This window comes from Dromiciops gliroides, chromosome 2, assembly GCF_019393635.1.
Source record: "Dromiciops gliroides isolate mDroGli1 chromosome 2, mDroGli1.pri, whole genome shotgun sequence".
Lineage (NCBI taxonomy): Eukaryota > Metazoa > Chordata > Mammalia > Microbiotheria > Microbiotheriidae > Dromiciops > Dromiciops gliroides.
This window is the reverse complement of record NC_057862.1, coordinates 645926429-645949928: the sequence shown is the minus strand read 5'-3', so window position 1 is coordinate 645949928 and position 23500 is coordinate 645926429. Positions and strand designations below refer to the sequence as shown.

The following is a 23500-nucleotide window of genomic DNA, read 5'->3' as shown; positions in this document are numbered from 1 at the left end:
CACGCTGTCTAGGTGTAAGACGGTGGGCAAGTTGTTCGGTTCTGGATCTGTTTCCTCCTTGGTAAAATGGGGAGGGGGCGGGGCAGCTAGGTGGCACAGTGGATAGAGCACCGGCCCTGGATTCAGGAGTACCTGAGTTCAAATCCGACCTCAGACACTTAACACTTACTAGCTGTGTGACCCTGGGCAAGTCACTTAACCCCAATTGCCTCACTAAAAAAAAAAAATGGGGAGGGGGGACTATATTCATAAATTCTGAGAATAAGATCGCAGTATAGTTAAAATTTCCGGAGGGAAGAAGCATTTGTTTTTTGGTCTTTGCGTTCCCAGTAATTTGGAAAAAATCAAAGGGCCCAGCACTTACCACAATGCATAATAAATTCTTATTGACTGACAAGTGTTTGATAAATGTTTCTTGAATGAATTTAAGTTACTTGATCAAGCAGTTATCAAAAACTTAATGATCTAAGGGGCAGCTAGGTGGCGCAGTGTATAAAGCACCGGCCCTGGAGTCAGGAGTACCTGAGTTCAAATTCGGCCTCAGACACTTAACACTTACTAGCTGTGTGACTCTGGGCAAGTCACTTAACCCCAACTGCCTCACTAAAAAAACAAAAACAAAAAAAACCTTAATGATCTAAGTGCCGGGAGTAAAAGGCAGAGTTATGGGGCTCCCTCTGACTCCAAGCCAGTCCCTGACCTCAAGGAATCTTCATTCTAATATTAATCAATTTCTTTCCATTTTCATATTAATGGAACGCTACCCCCCCCATTCCTCCCCTAATCCAAGTCCTTTTCTCATTTTCTTGTTAATATCAACACTCGGGTCCCCCCATAGCGCTCCTCACTGATCCCCCAATCCCTTATCCAAGTCCTTTTCTCATTAATGTGAATACTGGGGTCCCCATAGCGCTCCTCACTGATCCCCTACTCCCTTATCCAAGACCTTTTCTCATGTTCTTGTTAATATCAAGACTAGATATCCCCCCCCCTCCAGAGCGCTCCTCACTGATCCCCCCCCCCCTTTCCAATTGCTTTCTACTCTGGAGAAGTTCAAGGCCAGGTTCCCGGCTGGGCGCTGGGGGAAGTTCAGAGGCAAAGAACAAAGCCTGCTTGTGGCCGGGTTGGGGGCGGGGCAGGAGAAAGTACCCCCGGCCCACACGGGCCTCTGGAGGGGGGTGGGGGTGGGGCAGGGGAGTGGCGCCACGTGCTCCGGCGCGGTCGCGGAGAGAGGCGCGGGCGAGCATCCCCTCGGACCGCTATAGGGCGCCGCAGCACCGCCCGGGCGCAGCCCCTCTGCCCTCCAGCCTCTCGTGCGCGGTGGGCGGGGCCGCCGGCCCGTACCTGCGGGAGGTGCGCGGCCCCGCCCCCCCCCCCCCCGGCGCCGGGCTCGGGGACACAAAAGAGCGAGCGCAGCCGCAGCAGTGGCACGGCCCCGCGCCTCCCGGCCTCCTCCCTCTCTCCCTCGCTCCCTCGCTCCTCCCTTCCTCCCTCCCTCCTTCTCAGCCCGCCAGCCCGGCCGCCGGTCCGCCGGCCTCCCGCGCCGCCGCCGCCGCTCCTCCCGGACCGGGCCGCCAGCCACATGGCCAGCGCGCCGCACCAGCGCCGCCCCGCCGGGCCCCCCGCCGCAGCCGCAGCCGCAGCCGCCAGTCCCGCCGCCGGGGCCACGCCGGGGCCCGACGAGGATTCCGAGTCCCGGCAGAAGATGCTGCGGCGGCAGAACGGCAGCGGCGGCGGCGGCGACGGGCGCGGGGACGACGAGAACGGATCCGGGTCCGGCTCAGGCGCCGACGAAGGCGTGACCCTGCAGCGCTCCATCACGCTGCTCAACGGCGTGGCCATCATCCTGGGCACCATCATCGGCTCGGGCATCTTCGTGGCGCCCACGGGCGTGCTCAAGGAGGCCGGCTCGCCCGGCCTGGCGCTCGTGGTGTGGGCCGCCTGCGGGCTCTTCTCCATCGTGGGCGCGCTCTGCTACGCCGAGCTGGGCACCACCATCACCAAGTCCGGCGGCGACTACGCCTACATGCTCGAGGTGTACGGCTCGCTGCCCGCCTTCCTCAAGCTCTGGGTGGAGCTGCTCATCATCCGGCCCTCGTCGCAGTACATCGTGGCGCTCGTCTTCGCCACCTATCTGCTCAAGCCGATCTTCCCCAGCTGCCCGGTGCCCGAGGATGCGGCCAAGCTGGTGGCCTGCCTCTGCGTCCGTGAGTGCGGCGGGAGGGGGGGGGGAACGGGAGGAGGGGGGAATGGATGACCCTCCGGTGTGACAGATACCCCCCCCCCCCGAGGGAGCACCCCATCCGTGACCGAGGGGCGCGGACGAATGAATGAATGAATGGATGGTTGGATGACAAACTCCCTAGCCCGGACCGGGACCCAGACCGTGCGGGCCCGGACGGAATGAATGAATGGATGACTCACTCCTTCCTCTTCCCCTCCCTACACACACACACACACACACACACACACACACAGTTTAGTGCTCAGTCCGTGACGGCCAAGCCAAGAATGAATGACACCTTCCTCCCGCGCACTAAGTGCCTAATAGATGCAGGCTGATTAAGCGGCTAAAGAACCCGCTCTCTTTTCCTCCTCCTTCCCGCTCTCTCGCCCTCCTCCTTCCCTCTCTTTTCTTCCTCCTTCCCTCTCTTCCCCTCTCTCTTTTCCTCCTTCCCTCTTTTCCTCCTCCTTCACCCAGTTAACTCCTAATAAATGCTAGCTGACTGATCAACTCATCCACTCCCCCCTCCCATAATGCTTACCAAAATGACCGACCCACTGCCCCTTCCACCCCTAGCAAAGTTTAATGAAATGCTCATCTGACTGACGCCTTTCCCTGCATACTTAATAAGTCCTGGTTGAGTAATTATCCCCCATCCCCATAGTAAGCACTTAATAATTATGTGTTACCTCACCCCACCCCCTGGATACCCCTTCCCATGAGATTTCCATGTACAGGATACCCAGCCCACACATGATTCCACTCCTTGACGCCATCCTTGGTCTGACCCCCCTCTGCATGCTGTCCCTCAGACATATGGCTGTGCATGGCTGGAAGGACTAACTGACTGGCTGACTGCAGCAGTCGGTCCACAAGCATTTGCTTCATTAAACTCTTGGAGGGGGTCGGTACTGTGTCATATAAATGCTGGCTGCAGAGGCAAAGACAGGCACTGCCCTGCCAGGAGCCTCCAATCTTATGGGGGAGACCATGGGAAATAACAAGTGTGGAGGAAAGAATTCCTCCAGCCCAGCTTGGGTTTTCTTCCACAGCAAGGACTAATCCAGAGTCAGGGACTGGCCCTTGACCATGTTCAGGATACTGCTGCTTCCCTGAGCCAATAGGCATTTTCTCTTTCCTCTTAGCTCTACCTGCATTTTTTCATCCTTCATTCCCCACATCTTTAGCCAGTCCTTTCATTGGCTTCTTAGTGTGAAAAATGAGAATATAAGCCTGGGTTTCTCTTACCTTGCTCCCTTTTTCTGGAAGACCAGAGTGGAAGAAACTGGCAGGCTTGGGGGGCTTTATACTATGTGCTGTATGATATTGGTGTTACTGGTTTTCATGGGTTAGCTTCTGGGCTGCAGAATTTTCTGTTCTATTTTTGAGGTAGGTGGGGTGGGTGTGGAGGAGAGGTGTGCTGACTGTACCTGAAGAGAGGGCCCAACAACAGTGAGTTTATTCATTCGTTTTTCTACCTGTTCTTGCTGTCTTTAAGGAGATGGAGGGCTCTAAACCAGCTTGTCTAGAATGGGGGCTTAAGGATTAAAAAAAAAATCATGTGGTTGTTGATGGTTTTCTTGGCTTAGCTCAATTTCAGAAGTTACTTTAGGTTAAACATCACAGTGAGTATTTTGCCCCGGGCTAGGGCAAAAGGAAAAGAATACAGTGCTGAACTTGACGTTACACTCCCTCCCCGAGAAGGGGAAAAAACCCAACAAAAAATGGACTTATTTCTCAAGAATTTTCTTTCTCTGGAGGTCATAGAGATTGCATTATAGCCAGGTGCCTTATTGTGTGTGGACAGTATATAATACATATATTTTATTTGGTCATATGACCTTAGAATTCATTTAGTCAAATCCTTTCATGTTCTAGATGAGGAAATTGAGATCCAGGGAGATTGTAATAATAATAGCAACCAGTTATATAGCACCCTGGGTGATAGGTGTGGGTATCATCCTCTTTTTTTACAGCTGAGGAAACTGAGTCAGAAGGAGGTTAAGTGACTTCTGCAGGGTCACACAGCTAGTTAGTGTTGGAGAGCAGATTGAAACTTGGGTTTCTGACTCCAAGTCCAGCGTTCATGGATTATGGGAGCGCTGTGTCATCTGGTAAACCTCTGTAAGTCACTGTGGAAATAATTTGTCCAGTGTCTCACCAGGTAAGTGACCTGCCTCAAGTCACAAGGGGAGAAAGCTAAGATGCCAGCCTAGGTTCTTTGTAAAATCTGGGGCTCTTCAGCTGCAGTGTCTCCTCTCTGGTATTAAGAATTCCATTCACTACACCATATGTCCAGATGCAGGGTATGACCGCTTAGGATGCCTCCAAGCATCCTAAAAAGGCCAATCTACTTAGGATTTGGTTGTGCACCCCCTGACAATCCAAGGCTTTTAATTTCCTTCAAAGCCCTGGAAACACAAAGATGGAAAATCCCAGAGTCTATGCCCTCAAGTAATGTACAATTTGTCCAATATGTGTGTGTAAGGGTAGGGAGGTTCACTGTGTACCCAGGTAGCTGTGATGTATAAAGAAGAGATCAAATCAGAGTGCCTAAGACCATGTGAGGAAAGAACTCAAACTGGGGGGACAGTGAGGGAGCATCTGCAGATTGAAGGGTGTGCTTCCTGAGCTGGGCCTTGGAAGGAAGAGAAGGATCTCAGCAGGCAGATGTGGGGAGCAGTAACCACAAGGTGGAGAGCCTGCCTAGGCCAGCCAGCATCTGCTTTAAGTTAGGGAGCACCAAGTTCTAGGTTAAGGCCACATGGATAGGGAAGTCACAATCCAGGGCTGATATTGTATTCTCAATCAAGGGAGCCACTGGAGGGCTTTGACATGCTATTGTGGTAGAGTTTTTTTGTTTTAAAAATGTCCAACTCTTTTTAAGGTTGAAAAAGTCCATATGAAGACCTAAAAAGATAATAGCTAGCATTTATGGAGATTGGTACCGTTACTGTCCCCATTTCATGGATGAGCATACAGAGTGACTTTCCCAGGGCCATACAGCTAGTAAGAGTCTGAGGCTGTATTTGAATCCAGGTCCTGCATTCTGTCCACTGTACTGCCTAGCTGCTAGATAACTGTGATACAACACAAGCATTTATTCCCATTAGTAGCTATCCTCTGATTTAAGTTTACCTTACCCTTTAAGAATATCAGCACAAAGCACTGTCAGTTTGTGACTTAGTGTCAGCACTTGTGAAATACAAACTTCTTGCAGGTTAGTTTGTTGAGAGTGAGGTTCCCACCGGTTGCCCCACTTTGATGCATTCATTACTAGTTTGCTGAAAGAATGCAGAAAGGTGGTTTTCATAAAGAAAGGTGTATCTAAGGAGTTCTCAAGTAGCCCCGGGGAGCTCCTCATGAATTGGAGACCTGCACAGGGAGCTGGAGATGAACAAATGTCTTGGCGGGGGGGGGGGGGGGGGGGGGGGGGGGGGGGGGGGGGGGGGGGGGGGTCTGGACAATGAAAATTGAGGTTTTGAATAGCAAGTGCCTGAGCTGCCTGAAAATGGCTTTGAGCAGTGGGAGACATTCAGTCCTTTTTTCACTACACTTGATCTAGCTGGATAGGAGATTTTTTTTTTTTTTCAGGAAAAATTTAGGATGTAGCCATCACTTAAAAAAAATCAAAACCCTAACTGATAACAAGTATGAGTTGTCAGCAAATTTTAGGAAAAACCCACCAAGAAATTCTAATTGGGTAAAAACATGGTGCTTATTTAGTATTTTTAAATACTTATTGTTTGAAGGAAAAGGAACTCCTACAAAAGAGTTTGTCTTTATTAGAACTCTTAAATTTTTATTTCTTCTAGTGATCTCCTGGAGGACTTATTTTATTTATTCAAATTTTTATCTTCCCCCAAGTAGCATTTAATTTTGATTTCTGCCCATCTCATAATGACTTTCAGGGGTGTCTCTTTTCAAGAGAACTCAGAAGGTGTTACAGATGTTTTGCAAATGTTACCCTGTTGTGTTATTGCCTAAGAGAAACTAGAAAGAGGTCACCAGTAAGTCAGTAAACAGGCACATAGCAGAGCCCCACACTCCTCATTCCTAATTCTGTCCTTGTCCATGTAGGCCTTTGCTCCTGATATGGAAGTCCTTATCTAGCTGAAGACCTTGATTCTGGCAAATTCTGTAGAATTAGGAATGGTGACTTGATATTTAAGAAGGAAATTTATAAATGTTTGCCTGTCACTTTCGGATCTTTCCTCCCTGCCCCACCCCACACATAGAACCATCCCTTGTAACAGATAAGTAGTAATTGGCCACGTTGGAGAAAAGCAGGCCTCACGTTTGTGTAATCTATAGCACCCCATGTTTCTGCTGAGAGTCAGGAAGCGTGTTTACTGAACTTGTTTTGATGGTTCCTGAAGGAAAGTACCAGTAGAAAATGCTTGACAGAAAAAGATCGTTCTTTTTAGAAATTAGAAGAAAAGCAGTCCTGTTTTCAGTTAAAATACAACAGAAGCATTCCCTGTCAAAGCTAAACTTGAAGGCGTAGTGAGAAGGAACAGAGTTAAGTCCTTGCTTTTAGTCCGTTTGGGGTTATAGTGTATGCCGTTGAAATGAGGTGCTCTGAGATGGAGTAGGCGGGGATGACAGGACAGACTGACATATATGTGAGCTACAAGAGGAAGAAGAACGAACTTCCACCTGGTACAGCCTGGAAAGAGTTTGTTCTTGTGCTTCTCCGAATTCTTGGTACCCATACATTCCGTTACATTCATTTGTTTAGCTTGTTTAGCCACTGCCGAGTCTGCAGGCATCTGCTTTGTGCCCAGTTAGTTCCTTGCAACCACAAAAGGGCGTGCTCTGTAAGCCCTGAGGTACTTGGGACCACCCTGTCCAATCTCCTTGGATTCTATGCTTTTACCGAATGCAGAGTGTCAATGTGTGGGAGGCTTGTGGAGCCCAGAAGAGCTGCAGTGGAAGCCTTGGGTTCCCAACTCACCCTGACCATCTGACCCTGGGCAAAGCACCTGCACCTTCAGTGCTCTGAGCTAGGCCATCATAGGCAGAACTGGGACCCGTTTTGAGGTGCTGTCCTGACTTTATCTCCTGCAGGGACTGGAGTCCGTGGCTTGGGGGGGTGGGGCATACCAGCCTGCATTGGTAGAAGGAATTTCCTCACTGGGAGTTCTTTCTGTGAAATTACAAGTTTGGAACCGTTTTTCAAATTGGGACTGATGATGGCATTTCCCTGATGGGGCCGTTGGGATCAAATGAAGTGACGTCTGGAAAGCACTTTGCAGACTTCAAAACCATTAGACTTGCCGGCTCTGGATCTTGCATCATCCTCCTATTACTTTCTTTTCTTTCTCTTTGTCAGCCTCATCCTTCCTTCCTTCTTTCCTCCCTCCCTTATTTTCTTTTTAAATTGTTGCAATTTACAGTTAAGATGAAGCCCTGGGGGCATTACTGATTCACTTCACATTCTCAGTGAGGCCTGAAAGAACCTAGGATCTCCACATGAATTAAATTGGAGAAAGACAAACGGATCCCTGCCATTCCTGAGCCTAATCCTAACCCAAAGCTTGCCATGCCATTTGATGCTTTCACAAATGCCCTGCATTCCCAACTCCCAGAGCCTCTGCCTTCTGTTTCATGTGCCAGATTGGCATCTCTTTGAAAGCTATTTTATGGCCTTAACAGGCTTGTTTCTGTTGGATTTTTGCACCCCCTTCTGGCATTCTGGGCATGTCCCACCAAGGACAGCTTTCTTTTACTGCTCTCTTGAAAAATTACATCGGCTTGGCTTTGTGTGGATCAGATAAAATAATGCTTCTAAAGCACTTTGAAAACCTTATAGGGAGGCCTAGATAAAGGACCCTTTTCGGGGCTTCAGACCATCCGTCCTGTTAACTCTAACTCCCCCATTGTCTCCTCTTCTATTAATTAAACACCCTTTTTTTCCCACAGGCCTGGCAGTGCCAATTAGCGATCAGAATGTCAGGAGAATTGTTCTGTGGGCTGGGGGGTATTGTGTGGACATTGGTGAGAGGATGCCTACAATTCTTTTCCTCACAAGGCCAATGTGTAGGCTAACCACAGTTTAACGAATGCCTCTGTCCAGGTGACTTGAATTCTGCAAAAAAAAAAAAAAAAGCAGGCTTCTTGTCAGGAACCAGAATGTGGACCCAAAAAATAACTGGCAGAAAAGGAAACTTTAGATTAGGGGGCTGAGACACCAAGGTTAACTTTCCTGTAGATGATGTCTGGTGAAGCAGAGGGAGTGTCTCCTCAATCCCTTCCTTTCCCATCTTCTTTGTCTCATTTCCCCATGATCTCAAATTCAGTAATGCTTCAGAGTACAGCACAAACCATTCTATGCATCAGCAGGCATTTAGTTGCTCATCCTGTCCAGCTCCACCCTTTTACTGGTAAAAAGAGCAAGAGCCTTTGCCCAGGCTCTCACAGTTAGGATGTGTCCCAAGCAGGCCTTTCAAGGCTAGCCCTGTGGCCAGCACACCAGACAGGGCCACTGTAGACTTCACATGTTATCCACAACTATTTGTTTTCCCATGGGCTGACCATATTGTGGCACTTTTACCTAGGGCTCAATTTGCTAAAAGCATGGAATTTAACTTGGAAGGGGGGTATTCCCTGGGAGGCATGCTTTTGGGAATATCACTGGACACCAAACGCTCTCTGAGTTTGATTGGAGACAACAGTCCAGAGTTCCCTTTCTATCCTCTGAAGAGGTACCTCTTGGCATTGCAATGGGAAAGGTCTGCCCATTGGAGGGAAAAGCTGTGACTAAATGAGGTCAAGTGATGAAGCTGATTCAATCCCATTGTAATTAGCTTATCTATAGGGGTAAAGCAGACTGCCAGTGGCCTAAGAGGCAGCCTGTCCTGTTGGGGGTCTCATATCAGGGTGATTGTAGCCCTAGGGTTGCTCCTGGGCCCACCTGACCAGAGCTTGGCTCTGAAGCAAAGAGATCCCAAGGCTTCCCAGGTTTTGATACTGAGTGATTTTTGGCCAGGTTTAGTATTTAAAGGTTTTATTTAAAATTTGTCACCACCTGTGCTAACATAGCCCCTTCCTTCTTGCCATTATGTTTGGGGTGGAGAGGACTAAACTAATTCTCAGGGGTTCACATCCCCTCTAAAGTGGGGGTCACCAGAAGGAGAGAGAGGTCTGTGCCAGAGCCATCTGCTTCACAGGGGACCAGCCTTGGAGGTGGCTCTTCCTTCTTAGAATGATTCAGCCCCAGGCAATTCACCTGCCTGGGAAAGAGGGGACTGGGTGGGGAATCAGTTCTCAGTAAATTTTGTAGTTTTCAGTGCCTAGTGTCTCACCCTTTGAAAACCATTCTGATTCTTGATTAATTATCCCACATGTTATCCATGGCACAATAGGATAGTAAATCTGTAGGGTTATGAGGATACAGAGTTTAAAGTTAGGGTTTCTGCTTTGGTCTTTGAAGGTTGGTTTGAAGGGAAGGCATAGCAGGAAGGAATATTTGTTGCCTGAGAGATTTGGAGGTGTCTACCCTGATCACTCTAAGTAGAGAAGAGTTTTTTGCCAAAGAGAATATATGGTTTTAGCTTTAATATTTACAGAGTTCTGGTATTTCTTAAAATGCTCTTTGTTTTTAAAAGCAAACACTGGGGGTAGTGTTCACATAATCCTCATCTCGATTGCATTGTGTTTAAGGTAGAGAGAGTGAATTCTATATTCTTAAATTCCTAGCACACAGCAGGCAACTGGGGGGGTGGGCACTTGATGGAGTCTTTTGTGGTGACTGATGTTGATGACCAAAGACTTTCATAACTACTAAGGGTAGCTGAAGTCCAGGGAGATTCTCTGTAACAAGGTGGTTGGTATAAGAGATAATCCCTAAGGTCCTTTGCAATTTAAAAAATCCCATGGAAACATTCCAACCCAGGGATTAGTGAAGGAAATACAGTTGGACCTAGTCACTCTGAGGCATGGATTTACAGGTTTTTGCCTCTGGTGGTTTGGGGCATTATGAGAACCCTGTGGTGGGGTATGAATAGGGTGTGAGTGTGGTAGAGTGGGAATAATTAGAACTGAAATCGGCCTCCATCAGGTCAGCACGTGAACATCATTCCCTGATTCCAGATAAGTCAAGCAAAAGTAACAGGATTTAAGTCCAAATTTATTGGGAACATTTCACATAAGCACATGACCCAAGGTGGGTAATGAGCCAAGGTGTTAGTGTAAGAAATCCAGCCCTGGTTCAGCAGCATGTTGTTAATATTCCATGTATGGCATCTGTCACCACCATATTGGGAATCTTGTTGGTTGCAGTTGTAAGGAAACTGCCTACAAGGGTCTCTCAGTGGTATTTAAAACTGACCCTCTTAGCCACCAGGGAGGGAAGAGATTTACCTTTGAATGTAGGGTCATCCCTACAGCCTATTAAGTACATGTAAACCTTCATGGTCTTCTTTAATAGAGTTCCTCATAGACTTCCTTGACCACAGTTTGATTTATGCTCAGCTGAACACCTAGTGCATGCATAAGGAAGCCACTTGTCTGGCTTCATGTTTGGATGTCTTTGGGCTTCCACTTGGGCCTCTGTGATCTGTACTGTTGTCCTCTAGCTTTTTTCTCTGAGTGCCTCTGAGTCCTACCAGATGCCAAGGACTATGCATAGGTACATGCCGTAGCCTTAACATGACAGCTCTCCAGAGTGTAACGTTGTGGTGCCATTGAGACACAGCTGGCGACATTCTACCTGTTCTCATCAAGACATGGGTAGAATGTGGCCCCATTTGTTCCTAGGTAACTGCCACCTCCCAAAGCAGCGTATGCTCTTTGGGGACATTTTTACTCTCTGGCAGTTTCAACCTCCTTCCTTCTAGTTCTACCTCTTAGGGCCAAGCAGAGCATATCAGACACATGATGGACCTTCCCAAACATCAAGGCATGAAGTCATATCTTCTTGAGGCCTCAGGTTCTACAGAGTCCTTTGAGCATGGTCGTGGCCTCTTCTCCATCTTGGACACTCTAGAGTTTCAGTGTTCCTCTGAAATGTGGTGCCCAGAATGGACCTCAATACTCCAGACTAGTCTGTTCAGGGCGTAGGCCAGTGGCACCAGTACTTCCCATTTTGGGCACAAGGCCTTCTTTGCCATTTATGGACTTCACTGAGTTTGAGTGCTTTAGATTACTTACACAGGAACTATTGTCTAGACCTATCTCCTCTATTATATCTTGTCATTGATAGGCAAACCCAAAGTAGACTTAGTAATAAGTAATATTATGTTTGGTTTTATTTGGCTCACCAGCTTCCTTCTGTTTCTTGTTTGTTTGGTTTTTTTGCTAACAACAATGTATTTTTCTCCTTTCATTTTTTAATAAAATTTTTTATTTTTAACAATTCTTTTAAAAAAAAGCTGCCCGAGCATTTTTTATCATAAGTGCCAAGATCCTTCTGGAGAAGGAAGTTCTTTGAGATCAGGAGCTGTCTTTTTAGTTTTTTCAGAGACAGCTCTATCGGGGATGGAGGGAGGGAAATGGGTAGGAAAAGCTTCCTTTAGAAGGTAGGATTTGAGTTTATGTAGTTAGCAAATGGCACTCTTGAAAAACGTTTTTGAAAACCTATCATTTAGTTCATGTGTTAGAATGGTCATTTCTTAGTACTATGTGATAAGGAAACTGAGGCCCAAGGAGAAGAAAGCCCTGGGTCTCAAATCCAGTTCTGAGTCTTTGATTTCCAAGTCTAATGCTCTACCCACAACACCATGTTCCTGGAGAGGGACAGCTCGGCTTCCTGTTAGGAAGAACACAACTGGGAAAGGGAACATTTTACTTCAGGAATAGAACTATTCTTTGACATCAGCCTTTTCCACTTAACCCCTGTGGCCAAGATGCTTTTTAAAATGTGGTCCTATGTGGAGCATTTATTTCTTTCAGATACCAATATTATAATGAAAAAAATACTGTCATTTAAAATGTCTAAGGCCTTAGACCTTATATCACCAAGGGAGGTGGGTAGATTTTTCCCATTTTATAGAGATAAAGTTGAGAACCCATTTCTCCTGGATCCTAATCCAGGTATCTCCTAATCCAATTCCTCAGAAATTTTATAGATCCTGGCATCATAGATTGAATGGGAAGGGACCTTAGAGGTCATGTGGAGTAACCCCATCATTTTTACAGAATAGGAAGTTTGAGGGACTTGCCCTTCTGGAGTAGGTGGAAGGGCCGGTCTTCATCACATGGCAGGAGCACGGATGCAAATGCCTAGACAGACTGTCTGCAAAAGTTGTGAGCCAGGATCTGAGCGAGCCCCTTTCCTTGTATCTTGCCTAGTGGTCAGCATCACCACCATGGCGGAGGGGGAGGCAGTGGGTTGCAGCCTACATGGTCAGTCAGCATATCTGAAGAGAGAGGGGGGCAGCCAAGTTATTGGGATGTGATCATCTGTGGTCCCTGCATCCACACGGGAGTCTATCTTGCCCCAGACCACTGCTGAGCCCATTTATTTATTTTTTATTTTCCATTTACATGTAAGGGTAGTTTTCAACATTCATTTTCACAAGATTTAGAGTTCCACATTTTTCTCCCTCCCTCCCTTTCCTCCCCCCTCCACAAGATCGCAATCAGGTTATATATGTACAATCCACAAGTGTTCTTTTTATCAGTTCTTTCTATAGGGGTGCATAGTAAGCTTCCTCATTAGTTCCTTGGAATTGTCTTGGATCATTGCACTGCTGAGAGTAGTTAAGTCATTCACAATTACTCATTGAACAATACTGCTGTCACTACACACAATGTCCTCTCAGCTCTGCTCACTTCACTACTCATCGATGTTCATTAGTCTTTCAAGGTTTTTCTGGGATCATCCTGTTTGTCATTTCCTGTAGCACAAAACCATTCCACTACAATCATATAACACAGCCTTTTCTATCATTCCTCAATTGATGGACATTCCCTTGATTCTCAATTCTTAGCCTCCACCAAGAGTTGCTATCAATATTTTTTGTACAACCAGGTTGAAATCATGACATTAGTCAGCTCTTGTTAAGCAAGTCGTTGTTCAGAGTCAAGGTAGTTGGGCCATAAACATCTAAGAAAGGTGAGGAAAGGCCACGTAGAGAGCAAGTTCAGAAATTGGCTCTGTCTTCTTATTAAGTGCCCACCCTGTGCAGATCTCTGCCAGGCTCTGCTAGAAGGAAGGAAGACAGAGAGTCATGGTGTCAGGAAGGATAAGAGGTGGTCCAGACCGTCAGTAGCTTCTAGTCTAGACTTATAAGGGGATAAAACACAAATACTGATAAAGGTGGGGGAGGTGACTGAGGGGATTGTCTCCTTTTTGGAGAGGTAACGTTTGAATCAGACCTTAAATTAAGTGAAGGAAAAGACATTCCAAGCTTGAGCAAAACTGCCTTCCTCAACCCCTCCAAAAAATATTTGGGAGAAAAAGTCTGAGCAGCAGGGATTAGGAGCACAGAAAGGAATTGCCCTGTAGGATTGCAGGTGCTGAGTGAGGCAAGAAGTCTGGCTGGGCCCGGCCCTGGGCTTTGCTGACCTTTTTCTAGATCTAGCGCAGGATCCCATCCCTAAGCATAGCTTGCCTGTACTTGTAGCCTTGATGTAAGTTGGGAGCATGCGGCTGGCAGATGGAGCCAGGGACTGGCAATCCTTGAGAGTCTGGACAGACTTTGACATCGTGCGTGCGTGTGTGTGTGTGTGTGTGTGTGTGTGTGTGTGTGTGTGTGTATGTGTGTACACGCAAGGTGCGCTTTCTCCCCAGTTCCCACCAGGGTTGATAGAGTCTGGATTTTGAATGGTTTAGACTGCCACAGTTGTTCGCTCTGCCTGTCTCTTCTCTCACTGTTGACATTGGACAAACCATTTCCCCTTGCTCAGCCTCATTTATCTTATCTGCAGATGAGGGATTTGGACAGGCAGGATTCTATCTCACTTCTCAGGTAGCCTGAATACCCTAAATTGTTTTGAAATAGCAGATGTGCCAACAGATTCCTGTAAAGAGTTCACCGTTTGCTGAGCCTCCCTGATAAAAGGGAAACGTGGGAGGTACATGTAGGTGCCACCTTTGGGGGTGTTCTAATGCAGTCCAAAGTGCTATGTTTCCAATAAACTGTTTTGAATTGGAAGATGTCTCAACCCTATTCCAGCATTCACCTTCCTTCTGGGTTCAAAAGGGTATGCGTATTACTTTAGGACTGAAGTTAAATAATGATGCCCAGGGATTCACAAAGTACGGGGTGTCCCAGAACTCTTAGTGCACTCTCCCACTTACACAGCTTAGAGGCCGATGAGCCAGTCACACAGAGGCCGTACTAAGACCCTCGGGACACTCTGAATCTAAATCACCAACAAGTCTGCCAATGACGTGTTCAGAGGAACTGAACTGGCATGGTCTGCGGACTCTCCTTTTATTATCTGGTTTGACTGGCAACCCAGCAAGCAAAAAAGACCAAATGGAAGGGCCCTGTAAAATGGGGATAACAAAACCTCTCAGAGTTGGGGAGCATTTCACCTTCTCTTGCTCCACACAGACTTTCTAAGACACCAGACCCAGCCCAGGGCTGGAAGCTGAAGGGAAGTGACTGGCTACAGAAATGGTAGGGAATGAAGCCGATGCTGAATGCCCTGCCTAGGCTCATTCTGAAGAGTCATGGATTTGCAGCCTGCCCCACCAGAGACCAAACGGGAAAAGACACAGCATCCTGAGACAGAGAGCCTGTTGATGGCCGTTTGACCAAGTCTGGCCTCCTGATAGTCTCCGCACACTTTCCTGCTGTGAAAAAGGTGCCCTGTACTTAAGGAATTAGAGTCCTGCAGATGGCCAGTCTGGGTTTGGCGTACCCTAAAAATATCCAGGTAGGCTCCACGGAGGCTCTGCTGATGACTTGCACCATTGAGGAACAACCTTCCTCTATCCCTTCTTCCCCAGCCAACTTCAGCTTTGGAATGTTGTTGTTTGTGTTGTTTTTTAACTACACACACACACACACCTTTAATGATTCCCCATCATGGGAGGAATAAAAGGGCCACCCTTCAAAGAGTCTCGTGGGGGCCTTTTTCATTGTCTCCTGCCCGCCAAGAGCACTCCAGGGCTTCTGCTGGTGAGCCAGTTGATGGGATTTATTATTTTTTTTTTTTGCCTCTTGCTTTGGTGTGGTACGGAGTTTAGATCAGGGTAGTGAAACAACTGCCTTATTATTCCCTAGACTGACTGCTGACCCTTGTGGGCAGGAGTCCTGGTCTCTAATTATCTCCACCTCTAAAATTGGGTGTGGTTCCCCCCCACACCATTTCGGGTTCTGAGGCTTGCTGTAGAAGAGAGGGGTCACACAACAGGGCACAGGGGTTGGCCAGAGAGACCCTGAGAACTGCAGTGGAACAGGAGGAAATCATCCTGGTTTGGGCCTCCCTTGGACAGATGTGGTATTGAGGATGTTGATAACAGGAGGGTCATAAGATTTAGAGCTAGAATGCATCTTTTTTTTTTTTAATTAATTTATTTATTTTGGTGAGGCAGTTCGGGTTAAGTGACTTGCCCAGGGTCACACAGCTAGTAAGTGTCAAGTGTCTGAGGCTGAATTTGAACTCAGGTCCTCCTGACTCCAGGGCCAGTGCTCTATCCATTGCGCCACCTAGCTGCCCCTAGAATGCATCTTTTAAAAAAAATCATCTAGGCCAACCTCTCCCTTTACAAATAAGGAAACTGAGGCCCATGGAGGGGAAGTGACTTCATCAGGGTCACACAGCTGCTTATCAGCAAAGTCAGGCCCAGAGCTTGGATTTCATTCTCCCTGTTCATAGAACAAATTCCTGCCTCATAGTTCCCCTCTCTCTTAAATTTGGATTACCCCAGACCAGACTATCTTTTGTTTATCTATATGAATGAACCTTTGATGATCCTTCCTCCAGTCATTAGAGCTCATCCCATACTCCTTAGTCAGTTGGGTTTTCTCTGCTGTGTTATGGTCAGCTTGGGGTGGTCAGTGGACTCTCCTTTTATTATCTGGTTTGAAATCTAATCGCTCTCTCAGGCTGAGCAAACTTGGTTTCCGAGAACAGGAAATCAGCCTTCTAGGCCTAGACCCAGGACTTTGGATGTACTTCTTCGTACGCTGACCACTGGGCAGGACTGCTAAACCTTGGTACTGCTTAATGTCAGGTTTCACTGAAGAGATAACTCAAGATAATGCAGAGGAATGTCTGATTTTTAAAACTGCCCCTTTTGAAGCTCTTAATAACAGCTGCCCAACTGCTTGTCAGGTCGGCTCTCCAAGTCTGGAGGAATTTGATACATTCAAAGATGCATATGCATGGTGTTTTGGGACACCCTGCAGAGGGGATGCTGACTTGCAGAATACAGGCTACACAGCATCTCTCTCTCCATCTGCAAAATGGAGAGGCCAGACCAGAGATTCTCCAAGGTCCCACCCCACTTAACATTCTGGAATTTCATAGTGAATCACAGTCCACGAGGGATATTTGTATGGCACCAGCCTCCTCAAATCCTTTGGCTGTTCCTGCTCATTCAGAGCTAGCTGTGGCTCTTGGGGATTGGAAATGTGAAAGTCAGATGGCTCCGGCCTCTCTGTTGTGGGGTGATTGGCAGAGCGGGGCTGGCTGGGGTCAGGCTGGAGCAGCGTTACAGGTACCTGGTTCTCTTTGGCCATGTCCGGCTTGAGAAACAAAGCAAGCGACTGAATTTTATCCATTAGTTTTTGTTATTTTCATGAACTGTAAGGGGAGAGGACACTGAAGGCCCTTGACTTGATTCTCAATGGGGCTTCTTACAGATTGAAAAATAGTTGACACCCCCTTCCCTTTCCTCCCCTTCTGCCACATCCACTGATTTACATTTGTGCTAGTGAAGACTTCTAAAAGCATAGGGTGGTGCCCACCAGGTGGGGGATCTGGGTAAGTGAGGTGACAGCATAGAGGAAGTGATTTGACTAAGCACCATGAGATCACTGTGTTGTGTGACCACCATGGCTGCAGTCATAGGGACACCCTTCCTTTCAAGAGAGTCCTCCCTTCTTAAAACAGTAACCTTTAGCTTTAAGTTGGCTATGCTCAGTATTCCTCTATTTTTCAAGGAAGTGATCGAGGCATTGGAACAGTAGAAAGCCCAGGGTGCCTGAGGATAGCCAGTCCTTTACTTGCCTTTACTAATGACTTGGCCTTGGGCAAACCACTGAACTTAGGGTTCTTAGTGTGAACCCCTGGTGCTGCCTGCCCCCCCCCCCCTTCAAGTAACGTGGTACTTGTGCTCATGGTAGCTTGTCTCTTGCCTGATTGTCTCAGACTCATAGTACAAGTTTCTCACCAATTTCAAACCAGGCCTCATTGGTGAGCTAGCATAAACTCATGGCTGACCCCAGCTCTGCTTCTTGATTCATCCTAGCCATTTTGTCATCTCATCTGCTTGCAAAAATATGTGTGTTTCTCCCCCCCCCCCCCCTTATTTCTACCCCTTGGGCATCTCAGTGACTCCACTGTGACTTTTCAGACTAAAACCTCCCCCTCTCTGGACACTGCTCCCTTATGTGTTGTTTCCCCCTACTAGAAGTAAGTTTCTTGAGGGCAGGGGCTGTCCAGGTTTTATTTTTACATAGAGCTTAGCACAGGGGCAGCACTTAAACAGTTTTCATAATTTTTTCATTCATTCTAACAAGACAATATCGCATTAGTTGGAAAACAAACACCAGCATAGAACAATGAGAAGCGATTTTTACCAGGGATCCCAAGTGAAATTAAAAAATAAGCACATACATGTAGTGAAAAGGAAGTGGTTCCATCAGAGATGTTTGGATCCTATGGGGCAGAGACAAGAAAGCATTGGTCCAAGGAGGCCCCAGGACCAGTGTGTCAGGTAGACGTTGCTGGACCCTCAGAAAAGCCTGAGTTTTTTGGCAGTTGGTATTTTGGATAATCTGGCACAGAGAAGCCCTTGCTTCTGTTGTACTTTTCCATCTAATGAAACTATAGGAGCACTTAGGGGAGTCAGAGTCACAACTGTTTGGAAAGAAGTCCTCTTCAGTAGACTTATCATTGGACTGGCCATGGGGAGGGAAAGACTGAGACGTGGAGAAGGGAGAATGAAGTGGAGGTCTGAGAGTGGGGGCAACATGGCCACCCCCTCCCACTGTTCCAGGTCATCAGGATTGCCAGTTACCTTGAGGTCAGGGCAGCCTCTTCCTTGGATGACAGAACTAGGGGTCATCTTGTTTTGTTTTGCACTTGTTTTTTTGTTTTTTTTTTTTCGGGGCAATGGGGGTTAAGTGACTTGCCCAGGGTCACACAGCTAGTAAGTGTCAAGTGTCTGAGGCCGGATTTGAACTCAGGTCCTCCTGAATCCAGGGCTGGTGCTTTATCCACTGCGCCACCTAGCTGCCCCCATCTTGTTTTGTTTTGATGAGGAGGAGGTTGAATGTCTACCCCATAGGGGCCTTCCCAGGATGACTCCCAGAAATCAGGCAGACAGACCCTAGTTGTGATGTCTGATTGTTTGCTTTAAGGATGACTGAGCAAAATGCACTCATGGCCTCCGCTCCTGCTCCGCTCCGGTCGGATAATCTTCTGCTTTGGGCACTTTCTATCTTCATGAAACAGGGTGTGGACAGGGAGTTTTTCATGAAAAAAGGTTAAAAGCCTGCGTGTGCGGGGGTGGCCCGGTCCGGTTTGTTCAGTTATCTGCGTAGAACGCTGGGGAAGGTGGCTTTCTGCCCAGGATGACACTCTGGTTTTTATCTCAAGCCCCAGCTGTCAGAATTTCTGGCAACATTTTATCTAGAGGTGTGGGCTTGGAGGAAATCCTTAGCAGCCCCCACTGTCGGGCTGTTGCATTGAATTCTGGGACCTGTAGTTTCTGGGGGTCCAGACATCCTAGAGAGGCAGCATGAATGAATGATGCAACATTCCCGCCGTCTTGCCATGTGAGTCACCCGATGCGTTTCCTGAGCAGAATGGCCGGCCAGTCATGGAAATTTGAGACAGTCCCTAGGGGAGGGCCCCCCCCCCCACCAACGCACACCCTCCCGTCTACAAAAACCATCTCACTTCATTTCCTCAGAACCTTTGTGTCTGGAAACATCCCTGAAGTTGTATTCATCTTCCTTCCTGATGAGAAGAAATTACATAAGCCCGGGAATCCAGAGAAGCACAGCAAAGCTTTTTTTTTTTTTTAAAGCAGCCTCAAAGGGTGTTTTGGGTGGGAGAATTTACCCCCTCCAGCCTTTCGCCTTCGCTCCCACCTTTATCCTCTCTTGCTGCTTAATAGCAGGACTGAGCAGAAATCAGCCTGAGCTTGTCCTGCCCCACTGTGGAAGCTGCATTTGCTGGAAGGTCCAGAGAGCTTGGCACAGCAGGACAGACACTGGGAATGAGCAGAGGGAGCCCGGGAATGTGTGGGGAGAGATGGGGATCCCTGTGGGGTGGGGGAAAGAGCACTGGACTTGGGTCCTGCCTTCCCGAAGGAGCATTTGGAGGGAAGGAGCAAATTGTCTAACAAAGACTCCCATCCATACTTAGTGCTGATAGGCCCTTAAGCAACCTTTAATGAGCAAATGCTATATTCAAAAAGAACCATGAATCTTTGTCTGTCCTGGGGATACAGAGAAGCACCCTGAATAATCTTTGGCCAAGGAAGGCTCTGTTCTGCTGGGGATCCATAAAGACTGATGGAAAGGACAGGGCCCTTACTTCTGAGCACAGCTGGGGGTGGGCATGGCAGGGAGCCATCCCAGAACTGGGGGCACCTGAGGCAGAGAGGAACAGTGCATTCTAGACCTGTGGGGAGGTGGGAAGGGGCCACTGGAGGGGGTTCTCTGTAGACTCCTGGAGGCAGAAGATGGAATGTTTGCTTTTTCCAACAGCTAGGAGCCCAGTTCGGCTGGAATGTCGAGTGGGTGGAGAGTGATATGAAATAGAAGCTGGAAGTGTAGGTTGGCACTGGCAGAAGAGTTTGGATTTTATCTTAGAGGCAGTAGGGAAACATTTGGAGGCTTTGAATAGGGACATATGATCAGACCTATCTGTGCCTTGGGAAGCTTAGATTTGTAGATGGGTAGGGCTAGAGTGGAGAGGGGGCAGGATGGAAACAGGAAGACCAGTTAGAGGGTTTTATAATAGTCCATGGGCAAGGTGATGAGGGTTTAGTGTATTGACCCTGGCAGCTAGGTGGATAGAGTACCGGGCCTGGAGTCAGGAAGACCTGGGTTCAAATCCAGCCTCAACCACTTACTACCTGTGTGACCCTGGGCAAGTCATTTAACTCTGTTTGCCTCAGTTTCCTCATCTGTCAAATGAGTATCATTCTGGTTAGATTGGTGATCCAGCAATGGAGACTTTTCATATAGATAGGAGAACCAGGAGAGAAAAATGCCATGGAACTGCAAGGCAGAGAGTGTCCTAGAAGAGAGGGCTGTCATGGGGAATATGCAGAGAGGCCAGTAAGGACGAGGAATGAGAACATGCTGCTGTTCAGAGACAGCAGCTTTGGAGAGAACAGCAAAACCTGGTTTTACCTTTAAGGAACAAAAGCATGACCTGTGAGAGAAAAGAGAGACACCAAATGAGGACTTGAGGGGATGGCCGAGCCAAGTCAATTTAAAAATCATTTTAAAAATTGTTTTATGTCACGTAAATCTCTACCTGTGTCTGTCTTTCTTTCCTACCCCTTACCAAATTTTTTTTTTTTTTTAGTGAGGCAATTGGGGTTAAGTGAGTTGCCCAGGGTCACACAGCTAGTAAGTGTTAAGTGTCTGAGGCTCAATTTGAACTCAGGTACTCCTGACTCCAGGGCCCGTGCTCTATCCACTGTGCCACTTAGCTGTCCCCTCAGCTTGATGGTTTTAAAGAACAAAAAGGGAGAAAACTTTTTTTGCCAGCTGTATCATACTCCTAGACTTATATTGTTTATAGTCCACTAAAACTATAAATTTTCTTAAATTTTCTGCCCATGCCTCCTTTATCTTGAACTTTTTGAACCCACATTCAGATTTTTAAGTATTTATCTCTATTGAATTTCATACTAAATTTGGCCTTTTGTTATAATAGGACATGGTCTCTTTGAAGTAAGGCTCTATTATCCATAATCCTTAGAGTGAGTATGTGTGTGTGTATGTGTGTCTGTCTGTCTCTCTCCTTCCCTCCCTCCCATCCTTCTCCATCCCCCCCCACCCCAGTTTCAGATTTAATTAGCATCTGCTCTATGGTCGTATGCAGCTGAAAAACTACCAAAAAAGGGAGAGTGAGGTTACTTTGCCATAACAGGTTCTTGATAAAGCTGTGTTGGCTCTTTGTGATCATTCCTTCCTTCACTAGATGTTGGCTGACTCTTGTTTTTAACAGTTCTAGAATTCGGCCACCACTGACTGATGGAGTTGGCAGGTGCCTTTCTCTTCCCTTTTCTAATATTTGGAACACTTCCCCTTTCCCAGTCCTGTAGGGCCTGTCCTCTGATTTTCCTGACGTCACTGGCAGTGCCTTAGTAATCCCATCTGGATGGTTCTTTTAGTACCTTTAGGGTTCACCAGGGCCTGGACAGCATGCTGTGTTCTCTTACTATCTCCCTATTTATCTTGGATTTCAGCTCCTGAGTAGCCATTTGGGTTGTGACCTTTTTCTCTCTAAACACGGTTCATCTGGGAGATTCGGCAGCTTGGTCTTCTTCCCCTCTCCCCCCCCCCCATCATGAGCCCAGCCTTGCCAAGCAGCCGTAGTCACTTCAGCCTTCCACTTTTCCCTCCAGCCCCATACTTAGGCTGAGCTTCATTTACTTAGCCCACTAGTCTTGATTCTTACTGGACTTGGCCACGCTTTGGGCCTGTGATAACAATGCACCGGGCAGAGGTGCAGGCCTGGGCAGGAGGGCCCAGCGCCTGGCTTAGAGCGGGCAGTTGCAACAGCCCCAGGAGAAGGTGGGAGAGCCACATCAGGCTGGTGGTTGCAGGGATGGAACCAGGGGAAGTGAGGCCAGAACAACACCTGGTAATTCTGGAGGGGCTGTGAGGCTAGGATTGTGGGTGCTGTTACTTTGAAGTATGTTGTGCCAGGTGCTGACAGGATGCCAACACCACAGTTGGGGGTGGGCAGGCTGATTTTTGCCATGTGTTTTCTTTACACCAAAGAGTTTATCATTATTGCCACAATGGAAACTAACCTATTTTTTTCCATAAAAGTAATTTATTATTTTCCAGTTATATGTAGAGATTTCAACATTTTTTTGCAACAAACATTTATTTTATTTTTTCTAGTACAATGTAAGGGTAGTTTTCAACATTCCAAATTTTTCTCCCTCCCTTTCTGCCCTCTTCCACAAGACATCAACCAATCTGATATAGGTTATATTCGTACAATCCACAAGTGCTCTTTTTCATTAAAGTCCCATTTTTTCCTCTGAGAGATTATGCTGAGTTTTGCTGGGTAGGTGATTCTTGGTTGTAATCCCAATTCCTTTGCCCTCTGGAATATCATATTCCATGCCCTGCGGTCCTTTTTTTAGTGAGGCAATTGGGGTTAAGTGACTTGCCCAGGGTCACACAGCTAGGAAGTGTTAAGTGTCTTAGGCCGGATTTGAACTCAGGTACTCCTGACTCCAGGGCCGGTGTTCTATCCACTGCGCCACCTAGCTGCCCCCACCCTGCGGTCCTTTAATGTAGAAGCGGCTAGATCTTGTATTATCCTGACTGGGGCTCCACAGTACTTGAATTCTTTCTTTTTGGCAGCTTGCAATATTTTCTCCTTGACCAGAGAGCTCTGGAATTTGGCTATAATATTCCTAGGAGTTTTCTTTTTGGGATCTCTTTCTTAGCCACCACAAAGAGTTGCTATAAATATTTTTTTGTACAATTTTCTTCCCTTTTCTCTTTTCATGATTACTATTGTTAACTATTTCTCTCCATCCTATTCCCTTCTCCATGATATTTACTCTATTATCTATTTTTTACCCTATCCCTCTTCAAAAGGAATTTGCTTCTGTCTGTCCCCTTCCCCAATCTGCCCTCCCTTCTTTTGCCCCTCTCTCTTTATCCCTCCTGTTTTCCTACAGGGTTAGAGAGATTACTCCAGCCAATTGAGTATGTATTCAACATTCGTTTTTATGATTTCTAGTTTCAAAATTTTCTCCCTCCCTCTCTTCCCTGACCCCTCCCCAAGATAGGTTATATATGTACAATCACATTAAACATATTTCTGCATTAGTCATGCTGTGAAAGAAGAATCAGAGCAAAAAGGAAAAACCTCAAAAAAGAAACAACAAAAACAATAGAAATAATATGGTTCAATCTGCATCTAGATTCTACAGTT

At 47.1% G+C, this 23500-nt stretch overlaps 1 protein-coding gene across 1 annotated transcript in view; it reads left to right on the top strand.

The window, feature by feature from the left end:
- The first annotated feature begins 1567 nt into the window (after window positions 1–1567).
- Window positions 1568–23500, top strand: part of SLC7A5 (solute carrier family 7 member 5) — a 57998-nt gene continuing 36065 nt past the window's right edge. Inside the window, exon 1 of the mRNA XM_043986433.1 lies at window positions 1568–2207. Coding sequence (XP_043842368.1) covers window positions 1583–2207 — 625 coding nt within the window. The 5' untranslated portion in view covers window positions 1568–1582. The remainder of the gene's footprint in view (window positions 2208–23500) is intronic.